General features: G+C 39.8%; 1 protein-coding gene across 1 annotated transcript in view; it reads left to right on the top strand.

The window, feature by feature from the left end:
• The window catches only part of LOC126482226 (G-box-binding factor-like), a 223,673-nt gene that overhangs the window by 114,635 nt on the left and 85,880 nt on the right, over positions 1-23,158 (top strand). The window contains exon 3 of the mRNA XM_050106204.1: positions 6,007-6,192. Coding sequence (XP_049962161.1) covers positions 6,007-6,192 — 186 coding nt within the window. The remainder of the gene's footprint in view (positions 1-6,006; positions 6,193-23,158) is intronic.

Below are 23,158 nucleotides of genomic sequence, written 5' to 3'. Positions count from 1 at the left end.
CGATTGCAGTTGTTTAACAGTTTGCGGAACTGGAAAATCTCGTACTGCAGAAGTGAGACGAGGATCTGTCCGTACCCCGTTCTGACTGATAACATGCCCAAGATAATTTACTTGTGCTTGTGCAAAAGGGCATTTGTCCAAACTTAATGTTAGCCGTGCTGCCTCTAATCTTTTAAATACCTCCTCTAACTGTTCCATATGCTGCTCTATATCTCTTGAAAAAACTATAATGTCATCCAGATACACCATGCGTTTTTTCGGTTTCAACCCGCAAAGGACTCCATCCAACAACCTCTGAAATGTTGCTGGAGCGTTTTTAGTCCAAATGGCATTCTTTTATTTTCGAAGTGACCACAATGCATCGTAAATGCTGTTTTTGGCCTGTCCTCCGGACATACTTCAATCTGGTGATAACTGCTTCGCAAATCCATAGTGGAGAAAAATTTACACTGCCCTAGGTTGTCTAACGTTTCTGTGATATTTGGAATCGGATATACGCCCGCCACTGTCCGTTCATTCAAATGTCTGTAGTCGCAACAAAAGTGAAATTTTTTTCGACCCGTCCGGTGTCTTCTTCGGAACTAGGACCACGCTACTAGACCAAGGACTATTACTGTGCTGGATTATCCCATCTTCCAGTTGCTGCTCTATTAATTGCTCTACTACTGGTTGTAATTGTTTCAGTAGTCCGTATGGCTTACGATACATTGGAGCGTGATTCCGTGTCGGAATACGATGCTGTGTTATCGGTGTAGCAGGTAACATACTCTGTGCTTCAAAAAATGCTTTATACTTTAGTAATAATGCTTCCATACCCGAACGATCATTTCCTCTCAAATGATTTACCTTGTCATGAAGTGCAGACGTGCTGACGGTTTGCTTTACATCATAGTCTAGCCTTGAACGATCGATGTCCTCTTCATCCATTAACTCTACTGTGGCTATTACTAATCCCTTCGGCAGATCGACATCATCCCGCCCGAAGTTATCTAAACTCACCGGTACCATAAACTGCCCATTTATGTCCGTTACCCGTGATACACTCCTACGAATAAAGCAATGCTTTTCGTCTAAAACCTCATTACATGGTAGTGGCTCTACCAAGAATAACCCCTGCTGTGGCACATCGACATCCACCGGTACCCAGATCAACTTCCCTGTACCTGTTTGTACTTTCACACGAAATCACCTTTAATGCACTTGTATGCAGTTAGTTGGTATCACCTTAGCTATTGGTGCACCTTGCGACTCTGAAACATTTGCAACAGCTGTACCCATTGAGAACAAGTTCCCATCGAGTTCCAGCATATGTTGTGAAAGGTCAATTTTGGCGTGATGTTTAATCAGAAAGTCCAACCCAAGTATCGCTAAAAATCCCTGTCCCACAGTTGACAACACCTCCATTTGCTCCCGGAACCACACGTTCCCTATCTTAAACTTGAGCTGTGCTGTCCCTAGTGCATCTAATTTTTTATCACCTACTGTGCGCAATCTGTATCTCGGAGCTTCCAATCCTTTCTTGCCCACGAGGTCCACACTGACAACTGATACATGCGCTCCAGTATCCACTAAAACTTCGCCACTTATCTTTTATCCAAATCATCAAACTACAATCCGCCTCTTCGTGCACTCTCTGAGTACCTCTTTTTACTGGGAATGCCTGATGGCAGGAACACTCCCTTTTTCGTTTGACAGGTTTTTACCTGCTGTATCATTAACCCGTTTTTTGGCTTTACACTGCCTTGCCTTATGCCCTATTTTCTGACAATTGCAACACTGCGGTTCCCAACACTGTCCCTTAAAATGACCTTGCTTCCCACAACGGTAACACTCTTTGGAAGACGAAAAAATTTTCTTTTCATTGCGACTTCTAGTTGTGCTATCCACTTCCTGCAAATGTGTAGCTACGCACAATGCTGCTGCTAAGTCACTTGGATTTTCCATCCATATCCGGCATGAAAAATCCGGCAAGACCCCTCGCAAAAATGCGTCTAAAGCTCTATTCTCTGCGTCTTTCAATAGAACTTCATTTGCACTCGCATCTTGCGTCAACTCGTACGTGGGCGCATTCGTTCTCCTAATTCTGTCTGAAAATTCTTTTACCATTTCACCCGTTTTTTGCATCATCCTCCCAAATTTTTCTCTACAAAATCTGGCAATGTTTTGTTTCCTAAACCTTTGCAATAATCCCTCAGCCAACTCTGTGAACGTAGTAGCATCCATTAACCCTTTGTGGTATGCCACATAAGTCTCTGCGTCACCTACTAACCGTAACCTCGCCATTTACAAACACATTCCATCTGACCGGCCACGCAGTCTAGCCGAACTATGTACGTCACCAATGAAAACATTCACATCCTCTGATGTTTTATCCGAGAAGGAAGGTATCAAATTAGCCGCTGAACAATCTGCCACACCGGAAAAGACAGTACCCTTGCATTCTACACTATCACTTCCTGAGCCTGATTGAGTATTTTGCAATAGTTGTTGCTCCATCCTCTGCATGCGGTGCTTTTGCAACTTACTTTCTTCAATCAGTTTCTTAACTTGCTCTGCCAGTGCGACTACAGCATCACTTGTCTCGGGTGCACGTGTCTCTGGCATTTTCCATGTGGTATACCTCACCTCACAAAAATAAAATTGTATTACGCAGAAGCAAGTTAATTCCTAGCACATCTAATGGCAATCCATCTAGACTTACCACATTGCCCCGTTACATGACCATAGAAGCCACACACATCACAAGTGTTTGGTACAAATTTATCGCAAGGAGCGATGTGACCTGTTAATCCACACACTACACATTTGGATGGTACTAAGTTAACATGACTATCATTCCCACGAAACTGCGATAAGTCTACAAGGCTGCTAGGCCTTTCAATGACACTCTCACATCCCTTAATGTTACCCTCGACATGTCTAGCTACACAGAAAACATAGAGAGAAGGCAATTGCTGGACTCACCCTATTCGGTGTTTCTTGGTTGCTCCGCACGGTGCTAGTCAAAGTCGTGGCGTGGGTGTGCCTGACACACTTGTTACGGAGCTTCCAATACTTGTTACGACAGATGGCCACTTGTTAGCAGCAGACACAGTGGCTGCGCCAAAGACTGAGATGGCGTGGAGTTTTACAATTATTTATTGAACTTTCTTTACAATTTCTCCCTCATCATCGCTGCCCAGTCCTGTGGATCCCTCCGCCTGGCTACTGCTGCGTACATTCTCCGACAATGCGCGCAACGCGCACCGCTGTTCGCATTCCGAGCCTCAGGCCACCAGTGCTCCCCTGAAGTGAGGATGCCCTGTGGTTGAGGTGAACTCATCTCCGTGAGGTCAGCTGCCGAAGGTGGCTGCACCGGCGGCTGGGAAGCCCCCGCGATGTCCGTGAGGTCCCGTCATGGATGGACCACACGCTGTGGTTGCCGTGAAGTCCGGGCGTCAGTCCCCGGCGGCGCTTGTGACCAAGACCGCGCTGTGGCCGGTCGTGCTGTAAGTTCTCGCTGTAGTTAGTCAGCCATGGTGCCGACCGAACTCGGGCTGACCACCAGAGCGGAAATTGACATCTGGCGGCGAACGGATGACTCCTGCGAGCTGGAACAGACTTCCGGAATCGTCACCTATGAAGATTGAACATTTGGACATGGACCACGTCCGTCCACAGATCTGAACTTCTTCCTAATGGCTTCTGTCTGTTGCTGCCTGCGCTCCACTATTTATATCCGGCAGGAGGACGTTTTTTACCCTCGGTGGTAGCTTTTTGTTATTACTCCCCCAGTGTATTGCAGTGTGACTTAGCGTGCTGGCCTCAGTTCCCCTTACTCAACACTCTCCAGGCTTTGCTCGGCACTCGGTCTGTGTGCGTCCTTGCATCAGCCGTTGACTGTTGCTGTCAGCAAGGCTATCTGTGCCGTGCTTACTTCTCAACGCCTCGGTCGTTGGCTGCTTCTGTGTTGCCATTCTCCGCTGTGTGAAGCAACGCTTACTACATGTGGCCGCAACAATTTCAATTGTTTCTCAACACCACTGACACTAGTACTTATTTCATTCATCTTTTCAGTGGCATGGGGATTAAATTGGGGTAGTTCTCTTTGAAGATCGAGTTAAGCATTTCAGCTTTTGCTTTGCTATACTCAATTTCAGTTCCTGTCTCATTCACTAGGGACTGGACACTAAATTTGGTGCCACTTACACTCTATACATGTGACCAGAATTTCTTTGGATGTTGTGTAATTTCATTTTACAGTATTCTGCTATGGTAGTCATTGAAGGCATCGTGCATTGCTCTTTTCACTTTTCATTCAGCATCTCTCTATCTATCTATAGCCCTTCACTTTGTTTTACACCTGTTATGCATTTATCTCTGTTTCCTTAGAAGTTTTTTAACAGTCACTGTACACCATGGAGGTTCCCTCCCTTTACACTATCCAGTGTGTGGTCAACTATTCTCTTAAACTTGAGCCAGAGTTCCTCTACATGCTCCTGACCTTATTGAAAGTTTCAAGTTCCTCATTGAGATATGATATCACTGATTTTTTATCTATTTTACTGAACATATATATATCTTTCTGCTTGTTCTGATAGGATCATTTTTCTGCTGGTTGAAATTATATTCCTTTAATTTTTAAAGCCTTTTGCAGAATCATGTAATATTGTAGCTAATATGTTACTGCATACCATCTGATTCATCAGCATTATAAAGTTCATCAGAAATGAATGTGATAAAGGAAATAAGATTTTTGAATTCGTTTTCAAAATATTCATCTGTATCTGTGACAGCTGATGTGTTCCACCTTTTTAACCACATGGGGCTGGCTTTTAGAAAGGTTCTTTTTTAAATTTATCACTCTTCCTCCAATATCACGTCTTAAATCATACCACCACTCTCCATCTTTGCAGTAAACTGCATGAAAATGAATCATCTAGCTATTAGTTCTTTGCATATAAAATGGTGTATAAATTGGGTTTTGTAATCATTTTGAAATAAAATTCAATTTCTTTTCTGTTATTCTTTCAATCTGACACCATTGACATTTCAACACCAATTCAGCACCAGTATTTTTCTACAATTCTCTTTTATCCAGCAATATATCTGGATTTAATCTTCTTCCCCTGTCATTTTACACTCGCAACAAGCAGGGGAAATAAAGTGATGTCAACTCATCGTTAACTAGTTAACTGGTAACATGACAGGGTTTCAATATGGCAGTTGGCTGGTGTTCATGCGTGTGTGCTCGCCCCCCCCCCCCCCCCATCCCCCCCGCACACCACACGCGCACACACGCACACACACACACACACACACACACACTCAGAAACGCACAGCCTTGCACAGAATTTAGCATTATTTTGTAATAATTTCATGATCACATCACAGCTTATTAGTATTCATTCAGCAATGTTGAGTCATTAGCCATTAGTCTGATGTATCAGCAAGTATGCCAGTTTTTCGACATGTGGGTTAAATGTATTTCCTACTTTCAGCTTGTCTCGTACACTCTTCTTCTGTTCACCATCATCTGTTTCAACTCGTGACCACACCAATAATTCACCTTTGGGTTTCTGTCACCAATTTAATGTGCATTTCCTCCCACCCTCTATCCTTCCCTCCAGATTCAGCCCCAACCTTGACCCTCCATTCTTTCTTTTTTACATTGAACACCACATTGCTAGAAAGAGTCTTCTGAAATAAGAAATATAAGTAAATCATCCATGACACAAATACAGGCTGTGATTAGTGTGCACATTCATAAAGATCTGTTGCAGTTCTTGTAGTGTCTCAATATCTCATATATGGTGTTACTTGATCTGTGAGACTCATGAAGTATAGGTCATTACACTTCCTATTGTAGTGAGTAAATCTCACATGACATATTAATATATTAAGTATTACGGAAATCATACTTTATACAGGGCAGATATAAACCCATTTATTGTATGTAGTGCTACACTTTCAGTATCAATATAATTGACACAAACATCATCAAATCATTAATAATTTTCTTTGAAGGCATGTGCTGCACAAAGAGAACTATATGAAGATACGCTCCCAGCTAGAAATACGAGGAGGACGACGCATAATGATAACAGACATAGTGTTCTGTATCATGAAGGAAAAGGAAACGACTTTCCATTTCATGAAACAAGAACTGAAGTATTTCATCCTGGTCATAGAAACAGAAGATTATTAAATGAGGTAAGGATGAAAATTTTGTAACTGTTTGTGTGTCTTCCATCTCCATTGTGTCTTGAATCTTTTGTTGTATTCCAATAGATGACCAGTTTTTGACTGATGTATTAATTTACAAACGAATTTTAGACTGTAGTAAGAAGGGTATAAATGACATGCTATAATGCTCTAACCTCTTGCTTAGGAAATCTAGTTAATATTACCATGTTCCTAAGGTTTTGTGAGACAACCTACAACAGACCACGACCGATATAGCAAATATGTTCTTGCCTAACTGTGCATGATGGGTTGGTGCATAAGTTCGTAGCGTTTTTCCATAGGTTTTAAACACATAACAGAGACTTTAGTCATCAGTGATGTATTCTCTGTCACTATTAACAACAGTATGCCAATGCTGGGGTAATTTTTAGATCCCGCGACCGTAGAAATCACATGATTTTGTGGTGAAGATCTTGTCGAGCTTGTGGTGTCACCGCCAGACACCACACTTGCTAGGTGGTAGTTTTAAATCAGCCGCGGTCCATTAGTACATGTCGGACCCGCGTGTCGCCACTGTGTGATCGCAGACCGAGCGCCACCACAAGGCAGGTCTCGAGAGACTGACTAGCACTCGCCCCAGTTGTACGGACGACTTTGCTAGCGACTACACTGACGAAGCCTCGCTCCTTTGCCGAGCAGATAGTTAGAATAGCCTTCAGCTAAGTCAATGGCTACGACCTAGCAAGGCGCCATTAGTAACATTGCATGTATCTAAAGAGTCTCACTTGTATCGCCACAATCTCCAGATGTACCAAAAGGATGGATTAAAGTTAAGTATTACAGAAGCTACGTACTTTTCTTTATAGCATTCATTACATTACGTATCCTGTTTCAGATCTCACGCCCTCCTGCTTTAACTTAGCGCGTGCCTTTCGGCTTCCTCTCATTGTGTCTAGGCTGTCTTGTCTAGACACAACAATTTTCATCCAGAAAGGAAGTTACTTGAAGAATGTTAGATAGAGAGCAGAAGAGGTGAAAATTGGAGGGCACACAATCGGGTGAATAAGGTGAATGCAGAATGAGTTCCCAACCCAACTCGTGTTTTTGTCAGACAAAGAATCAAGTGGGTGTTATTGTGGAGTGGTATCACTTCATGCATTCTTTCTGGCTGTTGTTCGTGGACCGTGTCATCAGTGATGGTTACACCTTGAGGAAGCAATTTGTAGTGCGCAACACTGTCACTGTTCCACATTATGTTTTGTGGATACATGCAGGTCTTTGTTTGGGCTCAACCATTCTTTTCTTTTCCTTATGTTGACATAAAGACACCATTTCTTGTCACCCGTAACGATATATGATAGGAATGGTCGGTGTTGTTCACTAACCATTTGATGATGAGCAAGCAGAGATGATCTAAGGCCACCTGGTGATTTATTTGATCTTGGCTTAGAGAATGAATTACCCATGCACATGATTTTTGGACGTTCCCCATTGCGTGCAAATGTGACATGATGGTGGCATGATCAGAATTCATTATGTTTGTCAGTTCTTAAGTACACTGATGAGGATCACAGTGGATTAATGAGTTTAAATGATGTTCATCAAACCCCAAAGGTCTTCCTGAAAGTGAAGTGTCACAAAAGTCTGTCCAGTGCATTTTCCTCATACATGGCGCAAATTTTTCTGACTGCCTCTGCTGCTGTCACCCCTCTCTTGTATTCAGATAGAAAAATATGTCAGAGATGTTCAGATTTCTCCATTTGGCACTCCATTTTCTAGCATCCACAGCTCCACTCACTACCTCCAGATGATGTAAACTCAAATAACAACAATGGACAACAAATAAAAAATTACAGTTGATAAATAAATCCATAGCAACCAGAATACCAAAAAGTAAAACAAAAATGCTATGAACTTGTTTACCGACCTAATATCTACCACAAAAATTAATCATAAATTATGGTAATGGAATTTTGCAATAAAAGATTGTCTGTTTACTCAATTTATTTGTCTCCCAACAGTATAACATGACTAACTTGGCTAACTGTATCTTTCTTTCATGTGTAGTGTGGCAAGTATAGCATTCAGGTGGAGCGAGGTTTGGGCTGGAGGTTGAGCAGGCCCAGTCTTTTCACCAATACTTTATTTGCCTTACAAAGACTGATGTAACAAGATAGAAAATGCTATTATAAATGAAATATGAAGAACATTAGAAAAACCATAGATTGCTACTCACCATAAAGATAACACGCAGAGTTGCAGAGCCAAAGCTTTCTTCAACCCCCCCCCCCCCCACCCCCCCCACCCCCTCCGTGCGCGCGTGCGCGTGCACACACACACACACACACACACACACACACACACACACACACACACACACACACAAGCAAGCACACCTCACGCACACATGAACACTTTCTCCAGCCAGAAACATGATAGATGTAGTACTCCAAATATGTGGCCTTTGGCCTTCAATAATTACAACAACAGTAACTTATTATAACAGAAAATATTCACTTATTTATAATACAAAACCAAGTAGAATAGCTACTAGCTGCTTCTAGCCTGGCTACTAATAGCTACCCCAATCCCCAAGAAACTGTCTACTGATATGTGACTCAAATACCCACACTTACGTCTAAGTGATCAGTACACCAGTCACATATGCAAGGAATTCATTCAGGTGAGGTGTAATCAAATAGTAATGGGAATTTTTTAATTTTGCAGCCTTTATAATCTGGTTTTTGAGTGCTCGTCAAATATTAACTTTTGAAAAGGCCGTGCAAAGAATTTACACTAAATTTTGCTTGAAAAGTGAAATAAAATGCAGCAAATCTACTGTGAGTAAGACAAGAGCTTGAGTAGTATAAATGTTTCAGAGAGGATCAACAAGACGTTGAAAACAATGGTCGCTTTGTATGCTCTAGCACATCAATTACTGATGACAATGTGGAAGAAGTAATGAAGAAGAATGGTTCTGGAAAATTGCCTAATCACCACCAGAGAGATTATTTATGATGACGGCATATCTTTTGGTTCATGAAAAAGCAATTTTTTCATGTTTTGCACATGAAATGTGTAGCAGCAGAGATTGTTCCAAAATTATTGAATTTCGATCAAAAACAATATTGCATAGACATCACTCAGGATTTGCTGAATGAAGATAACAGCGATCCAGAACTTCTAAAAGAGATCATAACAGGTGGTGAAACATGGGTATATGGCCCAATCATCCCAATGGAAAATGCCTGAAGAACCAAGACAGAAAAAAATTTGGCAAGTTCGATCACATGTAAAGGTTTTTCTCACTGTTTTTTCGATTAAAATGGGATAGTGCATCTTGAGTTTTTGTCTTATGGTCATATGGTCAATAGGGAATACTGCCTGGAAGTTACATGCCATTTGTGTGAAGCAATTAAAAGAAAATGACCAGAATTGTGGCAAAACTGCTCATGGAAGTTGCATCACGATAATGCTCCGGCTCACACCTCAGTGCTTGCTCGAAACCTTTATATTGCCTCAGCCATTGTATTCGCTGGTCTTGGCCGGCTGTGACTTCTTTTTATTCCCAAGGCTGAAGGGAACCGGACATTGTTTTGCCACCACTGACGAGATAAAAACAGAATCGCTGAGGGAGGTGAACTTCGTAATGAAAAGTGAGTTCCAGAAGTGCTTCCAAGATTGGAAGAAGTGCTGGCACAAGTGTGTTATATCTGAGGGACATTACTTTGAAGGGGACAAAGCTGGTGTTAATAAATAAATAAATAAAGATTTTGTAAAGAAAAACAAAAATTCCCATTACTTTTTGATGATATCTCATACAAGGGACTATAACAAGTCACAATATACATAAATGAATTGCAGTTTCAAAGACAAGATCACTACTGAATCAACATTAAAACCACAGAGTACAGAACAAATGCACAGTTGTGACAAGATTTTCAATTGCATTTAAATTTTGCACTATCACATGCACTGCACATACTAATATAAACAGGCTTGCTTTGTGGTACAGTATTTACTTTAACATACCTCATGTGCAATACGCAATATTCACTTAGTGTGCACCACATGCAATAGCCATAACAAGCTGTAACTCAGTGCTGACAACTTCGGATGAAGTGAGCTAAGTTGGCACCAGTTAATGCGCCTTTGCATATAACACTGACTCAACGTGAACACAAGAGCACCAGGCTCCAACATTAGCTCAAAACCACTCTGATTGTTCTCCTGCAACCTGCTGAAGCCATTCCTTGCCCTCCTGCAGTGCTGTGTGTGTGCGACCAGAGAAAACAAGTCTCCCTACAACATATTGTTTTCCACATGGTAGCACCGCCTATGCTGATGGTGCCCATTCAGAGTCAATGTCCAGGCCAACTCGGTGATGTCTTGGACTTGGCTTTCTACAGAATTGCTTTTCTTGGTGTCTCTCCAGATATTCTCCATTTCTGACCATCCATCTCCAAGCAAAGGCCAAATCTCCAGCCTTGGCAGCAACTATAGCCCTCCATGCCCCATGCTGATTGTCAGCGGTGTGCTGCCAGCCCTGACCACAGATTCGGTGCTTGCTTTCAAGAGATATGTTCCTTATACTTGAGTCCAGCTGATTGCCTGATCTCACCTGGGCCTCTTCCCAGCATAGCTGTGCCAGTGCTCCCATAGGTTCCATATCTTGCAGTGACTGCACTCTGGCGGCATGAGTACCACATAGTCAAGGACAAGGCCATTGATGCCAGGGTACATAAATACACATTCTGGTGTTTCCCTTTTTTGCATGCAGTCACTTCTCAAACGTCCCTTCACCTCACATGAGAAACACCGGTAGGATGTAGTACCTCTGTCTCACTACCCTTGGCCATCTACCTCATTCATAGGAGGGTCAGTTTCTCTACCCTGGTCTACGTACCAAAATCCTCCACTCTGTTGTGCTAATTCTTCTAAGTTGCTAAGTGTACACGGTGGTAGTGCAAAACATAATCCAAGCCCTATCTTATGTAATATGAGCAACCATCTCAGTTTCCCTGGCATGGATGCAAAATACACGCATAACCCTGTTAATGTATTCGCCAAACTGTTCATTTACTGTTTGGTGATGCCAGTAAAGTGACTCACTTAACTTCCTCAAGGCACTGTTGGTGAACGCTGCACCCTTCCACCTCCCCCCGCTGCCACTCCTACCCCCACCCCCTTTTCATTGATATCCTTCACAGTGAATTTTAATCCCACCCTTGAACCTATCTTTCATTTCTGTCATTGTTTCTTCTATGTATAGATTGAACAGTAGGGACAAAAGACTGAATGCCTGTCTTATAACCTTTTTAATCTGAACATTTCATTTCTGATCTTCCCTCTTGGTTCTTTTACATAATGTGTATTACCTGTCATTGCCAACAGCTTACTTATATTTTTCTCACAATTGTGAACATCTTCTATCATTTTATGCTCTTGAATGCTTTTTCTAGGTTGACAAATCCTACGAACGTGCCTCAGTTTTTCTTCAATATTGCTTCCATTATCTTAAATATTTTCAACATTTCGTGGCCTTGTCAGCAACTGTATAAATATTAATTTTAACTTCAAAAACCAACAGCCTCAGTTGCAAAGTTTACCTAACTTTACCTAGGCTACAGTAGGCATAACCCAACCTTCTTCAGAATAAAAGTAACTACCTTTTGTCCATAGTGGACATCGTCAAGCTAAAACTACAAATCCATGAATTATCATCAGACTGTAAAAATTTATCTGAAACTGCCTCGGCCCCACTACGCAACCGTGACGCGGAAGCCACGAGTGCTGTACTACAACTGACCGTAACGTCGTGAGGCCCGCCTAGGCAGATACGCTACCCTGCGCCTGCGCGTACACTTTGTGATGGGTACTTGTTGGGACAAGACGTGAACCTAAATCCTGTCCTTTAATTTACTAGCACAGTGAAATAAAAGAAAGGTACAGCTGAGGAAAAGGGTGTATATGTTATCCTTTGCAGAACGTACTTAGATCGACTGTCTTAACATTTATGAAGTATTCGTTGGTCATGATATGAGGAAGACATCATGTGCTTACAACATATGGCCTGTCTAGGAAAATTTTCTGCTTAAGCACGAAGTTTAATCACCTAAAAAGGACGTAGGAGTGGAAAGGATAATATAAAGCCAACATCGTCATTATTATTACTAGGTCTAATTTTTTCTTGAGACATAGATGTTAAGCATTTGCTTAGCTATGGTTACAATACATGAACATCCTATTGACTTTGCACACAAATGGTCATGAATGAAATTATGAACAAGACTACATCTAATCTGTAACATCCGGCAATACGGGCCATGTAAAATAGATGGTGATTATTCAAGATTAATATATTTGACCTGAAATGGTCTATTGAGTCAAAATAAACTAATGCACGTGCCTGATTGAGCTTCATGACGAAGTTATGGTTATGAGTTGCAGAAAACACTAAAGTAGGCGATAATGTGGCAGCAATGGGGTACTCAATTTGTCTTTATGGAGGTGACCCACACACATATTGTGAAAACTGTGTGTGGAACACTGCCGTCATAATTCAGGCCTGGTGACCACTGCCATTGAACTTAGGGAATGACAGCAGAATTATATTTAAAGCTAAAGTGTGACTTGGCGAACATTGCTGTGGTCAACACACTTAAAACTATTGACCGACAAAGGTCAATTATGCTCATATTGAAAGTGTGACTTGGCGAACATCGCTCCAGTCAACACATTTAAAATAATTGACAGACAAATGTCAATATGTACTTTTAGAACTAGTCTAAACTATGGGAGGATGACGGGAAAATGGTTCAATTATGATGTGATTTTGCGAACAACGCTCAAAAGGGCACCTTTAAATGTCATTGAGTAAGATCAATTCAAAGTGATCCAGCTAGTCTGAACCAAAACTTCGTGTCCAGTAGATTGAGGCAAGGTGAAGTTACCCTCCTGCGATACTTATATGGATATGACTGCCTTTAATTATGTTAATGAAAAGTTGTGTATGACTGGGTGATGGCATCGCTTCTATCATATACACATAATATTGACCAGTCGGTCATATTGAAGGGTTATGTGGTAGCACCTATACTCTGTAATGGGGTAGTGACTTGGTGATCGTCATTCCGGCTACTCCACGTACATGCTATTGACCAACGAAGTTATTATCCACTAATTAAATCAAGTTTTGAAACCATTCTTAACTCTACAACGTGCATGCTGAATATCAGTTGACCATCTGTGTACATGTTCAATACGCCAAATATTAACCATTTACACTGCTACCCTATATAATAATGAAATAATAATTATGTAACTGAATATTCCTATATAACAATAGACACTTTCATAGATGAGTTCAGAAATTTTTTGCAGTGACAAACTAATATACCTAGCTATTGAACCTATGGGAGTAGAGACATATGTTGGCGAGGGTAAAGCATACCCTGCATTAACATTACAGTGGATGAAACAATGGTTGTAAACCTTCAAAGAAGCTTCTATTTTGCGGCTGCAGTTGGTCATTGAGAAGTTTTTTTTTTTTTTTTTTAATTAAGATTAATATTTATACTGTTGCTGACAGGGCCGCGAAATGTTGAAAATATTTAAGTTCTTACCTGCCGAAGTTTCTGGTGAGGCCAACAAGTATTTAGATATAAGGTTAAAAATTGCGAATACTAGTATGGCAATTTTATTTATTATTGTTGTTGTTGTGGTCTTCAGTCCTGAGACTGGTTTGATGCAGCTCTCCATGCTACTCTATCCTGTGCAAGCTTCATCATCTCCCAGTACCTACTGCAGCCTACATCCTTCTGAATCTGCTTAGTGTATTCATCTCTTGGTCTCCCTCTATGAGTTTTACCCTCCACGCTGCCCTCCAGTACTAAATTGGTGATCCTTTGATGCCTCAGAACATGTCCTACCAACTGATCCCTTCTTCTAGTCAAGTTGTGCCACAAATTTCTCTTCTCCCCAATTCTATTCAATACCTCCTCATTAGTTATGTAATCTACCCATCTAATCTTTAGCATTCTTCTGTAGCACCACATTTCGAAAGCTTCTATTCTCTTCTTGTCCAAACTAACTATCGTCCATGTTTCACTTCCATACATGGCTGCACTCCATACAAATACTTTCAGAAACGACTTCCTGACACTTAAATCTATTCTCAATGTTAACAAATTTCTCTTCTTCAGAAACGCTTTCCTTGCCATTGCCAGCCTACATTTTATATCCTCTCTACTTCGACCATCATCAGTTATTTTGCTCCCCAAATAGCAAAACTCCTTTACTACTTTAAGTGTCTCATTTCCTAATCTAATACCCTCAGCATCACCCGACTTAATTCGACTACATTCCATTATCCTCGTTTTGCTTTTGTTGATGTTCATCTTATATCCTCCTTTCAAGACACTGTCCATTCTGTTCAACTGCTCTTCCAAGTCCTTTGCTGTCTCTGACAGAATTACAATGTCATCGGCGAACCTCAAAGTTTTTATTTCTTCTCCATGGATTTTAATACCTACTCTGAACTTTTCTTTTGTTTCCTTTACTGCTTGCTCAATATACAGATTGAATAGCATCGGGGAGAGGCTACAACCCTGTCTCGCTCCCTTCCCAACCACTGCTTCCCTTTCATGTCCTTCGACTCTCATAACTGCCATCTGCTTTCTGTACAAATTGTAAATAGCCTTTTGCTCGCTGTATTTTAACCCTGCCACCTTCAGAATTTGAAAGAGAGTATTCCAGTCAACATTGTCAAAAGCTTTCTCTAAGTCTACAAATGCTAGAAACGTAGGTTTGCCTTTCTGTAATCTTTCTTCTAAGATAAGTCGTTAGGGTCAGTATTGCCTCATGTGTTCCAACATTTCTATGGAATCCAAACTGATCGTCCCCGAGGTCGGCTTCTACCAGTTTTTCCATTCGTCTGTAAAGAATTCGCGTTAGTATTTTGCAGCTGTGACTTATTAAACTGATAGTTCGGTAATTTTCACATCTGTCAACACCTGCTTTCTTTGGGATTGGACTTATTATATTCTTCTTGAAGTCTGAGGGAATTTCGCCTGCCTCATACATCTTGCTCACCAGATGGTAGAGTTTTGTCAGGACTGGCTCTCCCAAGGCTGTCAGTAGTTCTAATGGAATGTTGTGTACTCCGGGGGCCTTGTTTCGACTCAGGTCTTTCAGTGCTCTGTCAAACTCTTCACGCAATATCATATCTCCCATTTCATCTTCATCTACATACTCTTCCATTTCCATAATATTGTCCTCAAGTACATCGCCCTTGTATAGGCCCTCTATATACTCCTTCCACCTTTCTGCTTTCCCTTCTTTGCTTAGAACTGGGTTTCCATCTGAGCTCTTGATATTCATTCAAGTGGTTCTCCTTTCTCCAAAGGTCTCTAATTTTCCTGTAGGCAGTATCAATCTTACCCCCAGTGAGATAAGCCTCTACATCCTTACATTTGTCCTCTGGTCATCCCTGTTTAGCCATTTTGCACTTCCTGTCAATATCATTTTTGAGACGTTTGTATTCCTTTTTGCCTGCTTCATTTACTGCATTTTTATATTTTCTCCTTTCATCAATTAAATTCAATATTTCTTCTGTTACCCAAGGGTTTCTACTAGCCCTTGTCTTTTTACCTATTTGATCCTCTGCAGCCTTCACTATTTCATCCCTCAAAGCTACCCATTCTTCTTCTACTGTATTTCTTTCCCCCATTCCTGTCAATTGTTCCCTTATGTTCTCCCTAAAACTATGTACAATCTCTGGTTCTTTCAGTTTATCCAGGTCCCATCTCCTTAAATTCCCACCTTTTTGCAGTTTCTTCAGTTTTAATCTACAGTTCATAACTAATAGATTGTGGTCACAGTCCACATTTGCCCCTGGAAATGTCTTACAATTTAAAACCTGGTTCCTAAATCTCTGTCTTACCATTATATAATCTATTTGATACCTTTTAGTATCTCCAGGGTTCTTCCATGTATACAACCTTCTTTCATGATTCTTGAACCAAGTGTTAGCTACGATTAAGTTATGCTCTGTGCAAAATTCTACCAGGCGGCTTCCTCTTTCATTTCTTAACCCCAATCGATATTCACCTACTACGTTTCCTTCTCTTCTTTTTCCTACTCTCGAATTCCAGTCACCCATGACTATTAAATTTTCGTCTCCCTTCACTACCTGAATTATTTCTTTTATCTCATCATACATTTCATCAGTTTCTTCATCTTCTGCAGAGCTAGTTGGCATATAAACTTGTAGGCGTAAACTTCGTGTCTATCTTGGCTACGATAATGCGTTCACTATGCTGTTTGTAGTAGCTTACTCGCTCTCCTATTTATTAACAAGTGTAAACAAAACAGTGTCACCCCAAAATTCGTAAACGGATATTTAGGAAAATTGTTCTATAAGTCAAAAGTATTTAAAAAGAAGTTCATTGGTCAGATTCTCAATAACAGAATTGCAGAATTGAGTACAAAGAAAGATAGGTTAAATGCAGAAACCTATATGCTATTTCTTGAAATATAGAAATATTTTACAGTACACTACAACTATCTATTAGATGAATTTTGGGCACAAGCCAATGAATACATAGCTAAACAGAAAGAAGAAATCGCAGCAGGACATGCGAAAAAATTGTCAAATTTGTCGAAGGGGGATATTAGAGGTAGTCAACGAGGAGGGGGCAGTAATACAGGATTGACACCCAAGTTCTATGAACATATTATTAATAAAACTGACATTGTGTTTTCATCAGCTGAAACCCAGTTACTTTCCAAAGGGCTAAAATTCAATGTTGTACCTGCAATTTCATAACCATACGTGGTAGACCATTTTATAGCAGATCTTAAATTAGGTTTAGAACATGCGAAAGCACCGAAGAATGCTCTAACATGACTAGCCTATGGATCCTGTAGATTCTTGGAAAGTGAACTGTCAGTTGCTCAATCAAAACCCTACATATATAGAACAGTTGAAAGCATTAACCATAAACTGCAGAATAATAGCGCTTTAATTACAAAAGCCGATAAGAAGAACTCGTTAGTCATAGCGTCCAAAGCAGAATACATAGAGAAAACAGAGGCATTTTTTGATCAAAATGGTATAACTCCCATGGCTTCAGATCATACTCAAGCTTTACAGAAGGAGATAAGAACAGATTTACAGAATACCAATAAATTGATAGGAACGTTTCAAAAGAAATGGCTCCTGATTATGAACCTGAAGCTGCCCATAGTGAGGAGGCAGTTTAAGGTTAATAAAAACTTCCACCTGATCCATCCAATTGTGGACAGTACGAATAGTGTGTACCATAAACTGGCCCGGTGTTTACATTATAAAATCAAAGACAATTTCGTCTTTAGAAAAATTATTCGATCAAAGATTCTGCTGAGTTGGTTAATAAGTTAAATAATGTAATATGCCATGCCACACCAAAGGTGGCTTCCTTAGACATCACCAGTCTCTACACCAATATACCTGTAGGTCAGTCTTTAAATATTTTACAGCGCATCTTACGTTGTCATAAGAAGTTACCAGATGTTGAAATTGACGAGCTCATGAATTTCCTGCACATTGTTCTGAAACATAACTATTTTTCTTTCAATGATAATTTATATTGCCAGCCATACGGGTTCGCAATGGGTAGCCCGCTAGCAGGCATTCTTTTCGATGTTTTTATGAACGAAATGGAATCTCAATTTTTTGCAAGTAATGTAGAATAAGCTGAGAAAATACAGTTCCATGCAAGATACGTAGATGATATTCTCTTAGTAATTGACGGGTCCCAGGAAGACATAGGTCAGATATTTTTAGCATTTAACAATCTCCACGAGAAAGTTAATTAATTTTACTCTTGAGAAGGAGTCGCCCAATAGGACATTGAACTACTTAGATCCGACAGTATCTATAGTATGTAATCACATAGAATATGACATCTTTAGGAAATGTATGTTTTCGGATAATATTATACTGCATAAAATTGGATTTTTTCATTCTATTTTGCATGGAGTGATGTCGGTTCCTTTATCTGCAGAAGCCTTGGAACAAAAACTGGTAACTCTTGAAACAATAGGCCGAAATAACAGATATGAGCCCGAAATTGTGAGACGGCTCTATAACAAGAAAGTAAACAATAACAGAATGATGACAGCTTCTACGTTAGGTACCATGCCAGATGTTACTCCATCTGTCATAGTACCTATTTCTTTTATAGGCAAAGTTTCGTATAAAATAGGGCGTCTTTTGAAAAATCAGGGATTTAAGACAGTTTTTTTCCACTAATAATAGTATTCAGAAGAATCTGATTCATAGTTTAAAAAAGCCTAAAGATAAATTGTCATTATCCAGAGTATACAAGATCACGTGTGGCGACTGTCCAAAATGTTATATTGGCCAAACAGTAACAGCCTTATTAACATGGTACAAGGAGCATATTCCAACTACAACTGGAGACTTCACACGTGGTTCGACATTTGCTGAAAATTTAGTGCAATTGGCTCATGCGCCCCCCCCCCCCCCCCTACCCCCCACAATACTCGGCTTTTGCATTTTGAAGTAAAAGGTGCAAGGTTAGACATTTTAGAGAAAATGCAAATTTTTAAACATTTACTACATGACAAAAACAACCTTGTCAACGATCAACTGCAGCTGCGAAATAGAAGCTTCTTTGAAGGTTTACAAACATTGTTCCATCCACCGTAATGTTAATGCGGGTTATGCTTTATCCTCGCCAACATACGTCTGTACTCCCATAGGTTCAATAGCTAGGTGTATTAGTTTGATACCATAAAAATTTTTTGGACGCATCTATGAAGGTGTCTATTGTTATATAGGAATATTCAGTTACCTAATTAATATTTCATTATTATATAGGGTAACAGCGTAAATAGTTAATATTTGGCGTATTGAACACATTGAACATGCACGCAGATGGTCAACCGATATTCGGTATGCACGTTCTAGAGTTAAGAACAGTTTCAGCACTTGATTTAATTAGTGGATAATAACTTCGTTGGTCAATAGCATGTATGTGGAGTAACTGGATTGACGATCACCAAGTCACTGCCCTATTGTAAAATATACGTGCTACCACATAAGTCTTCAATATGACCGACTGTGGTCAATATTATGTGTATGTGATAGCAATGATGCCATCGCCTAGTCATACACAACTTTTTATTAACATAACACGTACCCATCACACAGTTTATGCGCAGGTGCAAGGAGTGTGTCCGACTAGGCGGGCCTCATGATGCTACAGTCAGTTCTAGTACAGCACTCGTGGCTGCCACATCACGGTTGCGTAGTGGGGCTGAGGCAGTTTCAGATAAGTTTCTACAGGCTGGCGATAATTCATCGATTTGTAGTTTTTAGATTGACGATGTCCACTGTGAACAACCGGTAGTTACTTTTATTCTGAAGAAGGTTGGGTTACTCCAACTGAAATCTAGGTAAAGCTAGGTAAACTTTGCAACTGAGGCTGTTGGTTTTTAAAATTAAAATTAATAGCTTCCATTATCAGCTGCACCATCAGGACTGCCTCTCCAATGCCCTTACCTTTCTTAAAGCGAAACTGATCATCATCTAACAGATCCTCCGTTTTTTATCCCATTCTTCTGTATATTATGTTTGTCAGCAACTTGGAGGCATAAGCTATCAATTGTGTGATAGTTCTCACACCTATCTGCTCTTCCTACCATTGGAATTGTGTGCACGATATTTTTGCTAAAGTCTGATGGTATGTCACCTGTCCCATAGAGCCTGTGCACCAACTTTGAATAGTCATGGTTACCACGTCCCTCAGTGATTTGAGAAATCCTAGTGGAATGTTATCTATCCATTCTGCTATTTTTGATCTCAAGTCTTTCCATAGCTCTTTTAAATTCTGACCCTTATAGTGGATCCCATGTCTCTTTCATATCAACTCCAATATCTTATATCATGTCATCAGAGAATTCCTCCTCCTCAAATAGGTCTTTGATAGACTCTTCCTACCTAACTACTCTCTCATCTCCATTTAACAGTGGGATTCACATTGCACTCTTAATGTTGCCGCTCATACTTTTAATTTCATGGAAGGTTGTTTTGACTTTCTATGTGCTGAATCAGTCCTTCTGATGATCATTTTTTTTAAATTTTTTCATATTTTTCCTGCACTCATTTCACTTTGGCATCCCTGCACTTCCCTTTTGTTTCATTTCTAAATGATTTATGTTTCTGTCTCTATCTGAACATTTTTGTACTTCCTTCTTTTGTTGACCAGTTGAAGTATTTCTCGTGTTACCCAATGTTTCTTCACTGTTACCTTTCTTGTACATATATGTGTTTGCTCAACATCAATGATTGCTCTTTTTGGAGATGTCCACTCCTCTTGAACTGAACTGCCTTCCATGGATTTCCTTATCCCAGTATCCAAATCTTTAGCAAACTTCAAATGCATCTCATCATTCCTAACAATTTTAGTGTCCCACTTAGATTCACACTGGTTTTTCTGGACAATTATTCATCATTACTGAATTGTTACATGAATCAATATTCACTCCTATGCATGACTTACACTCAGATATCTGATTTCATTATCTCTGTTTGACCATGATGTAATTCAGCTGGAGCCTTCTGGTGGTCTGGGCCTTTTCCAAGTACACACCATATTCTCTTGTGATTCTTGAACATAGTATTTCATATTAATAGCGGAAACTGATTGTAGAACTCAGTTAGTCTTTCTTCTCTCTCATTCTACTACCAAGCCCTTATTCTCCGGTAACTCTTTTGTCTGCTGCTTCCCCTACAACTGCTTTCCAATCCCCCTTGACTGTTAGATTTTCATCTCCCCTTACATATTAATTACTCTTTCAATATCCTCATGTACTTTGTCTCTCTCTCCATCTTCTGATTGCAACGTCGGCATGTGATTATAAACTATTGTTGTTGATGAAACTTCCCGACAGACTGAGACTCGCACTCGGGACCTTTGCCACCACATAACTGAACAGTTCACAATAACTCACTCTCTGCCCTACCTTCCTGTTTGTAACACAGGGTAGCATTGATTCTGCAGCATATGATTTATTAATCAACTTCAGGTAATTTTGGTCTGCTGAATATGAAAATAATAATATTTTTGAGATAAAAGCAGTCCATTTATACTGGAAATTAAATTGTAAAAAAAGAGAATATTTTTTTAAATGTTTATTTAAAAGTTATCAGGTGATTTCAACCCAACAAAATGGTATAAATGATAAAAAGAATAATAAAATTAATCATAAAAACAAAAACAGCTAAGTAAGGTTTAAGAAAAAAGTCTTGTATGCAATTTTCGTCTGTGTGTCTGCAAGTTCCAGCAGTAGTCTGCCATCATATGGCGATTCCAATGGCCTTGATATCTTTCCTCCATAATTTTGATGTTCTGGTGGAATTGTTCCCCTTATTCTTCGCTGTATCGCCCGAGTTGTCAGGAAATTTATCTAAATGACTGTGCAAAAAATGCAATTTGACACTCATATTACCTCCAAGTTTTTGGAAATTCTGGAGCATTTTGTCTACTACTTTGGATTATTCTTCAGATTTGCAATTTCCCAAAAAATTTTTGATGATTTACACCAGTTCAACTTGAGTCATGTGGTTTGTGAAATCATTGTTTTTTGTAAGAGTACGAATTTGTGACTCATAAAAAATTCCTATTTTTAACATTTCTATACTGAGATGAGGTAATGATTGACAAGCATATTTGAAGCAATTGCCATTACTATCTAAAACTATAGCAAACTTTTTTATAAACCCAAGATCAATATGTAATGGTGGAAGAATGATTTTCCCCCCACTGACAAATGGTTCATGAACGGCGTTATCTTTTCCTATAGTCAGGTTCATTCTTGGTGGCCACTCCTTTCTGTTCCAATGTTCATTTTTAGCATGACTGTCCCACATACAAAGAAAATGGCTATTTAGTATATTCACTTTGCTGACCAAATAAAAAATTTACCATTTTTAAATCTACACGCACTGACCACTGATGGTGTTAAAATGATGTTTTCTCTAAAACAAGTTTAATATTTTTATGTTCTTCCTTGAGGGTACTTTAATGAGCTATGGGAATGAAAGCAAGTTTATTTCCATTATGCAGTAACACACATTTAAAACTGTTTTTTGAGCTATCTAGGAAAAGTCATCAGTTTTGCGGTTGGTATGTTCGAAGAGTCATTAAATTTAAAAGTCCAAAAATATCACTACAATATATGATATAATTCATATCATTAAAATATGGAAGAATGTTGCACTCTCTCAATTCAATAGAATGTTATTGATACCCCAGGCTGAAGGCAATAGTTTTTCTTTTAGTCTTGGCTGTACGAGGTAGCCTTGTGCTCTGAGGCGCCTTGCCACAGTTTGCGCGGCTCCCACGTCGGAGGTTCAAGGCCCCCTCGGGCATGTGTGTGTGTGTGTTGTCCTTCGTGTAAGTTAGTTTGAGTTAGATTAAATAGTGTGTAAGTCTAGGGACCGATGACCTCAGCAGTTTGGTCCCATAGGAACCTCCAGATTTCCGATTTTTAGTCTTGATGCAAGAATCTCAGGTGATTTCTCTGATAAATTTAAATCTCAAATCAAGTTGTTTAGCTCACCCTGAGAAAAGCTTTGCAATGCAGGCCTACATTCTCCAAATTCACTTTAACTGTTGCATTTACTTTGTCAAACATTTCAACATCATTCACAGTAGTGGTCTGATAAGGAAGTAAATACCGGTATTGGCAAATCTTTACTATACAGGAGTGGTGGCTTAGCAGATTGCACATTTCAGTAAGCCCTAGACTGATTTTTGTATTGATTCATACATTTTACATTCAGCACAAAAGTAGCAATCATAGAGATGGTTTCTTGGCTCTATCCATGTCATTGGTATTCCAAACAGAAGTCCTTTTCGTGCTCCTTGACTCCAATATTGGAAGTGAATCCATGCAAGTTTTACAAACTTTGTGCGGAGCC

This window comes from Schistocerca serialis, chromosome 5, assembly GCF_023864345.2.
Source record: "Schistocerca serialis cubense isolate TAMUIC-IGC-003099 chromosome 5, iqSchSeri2.2, whole genome shotgun sequence".
NCBI lineage: Eukaryota > Metazoa > Arthropoda > Insecta > Orthoptera > Acrididae > Schistocerca > Schistocerca serialis.
The sequence above is the reverse complement of the archived record's forward strand: the minus strand, read 5'-3'. Positions and strand labels throughout refer to the sequence as shown.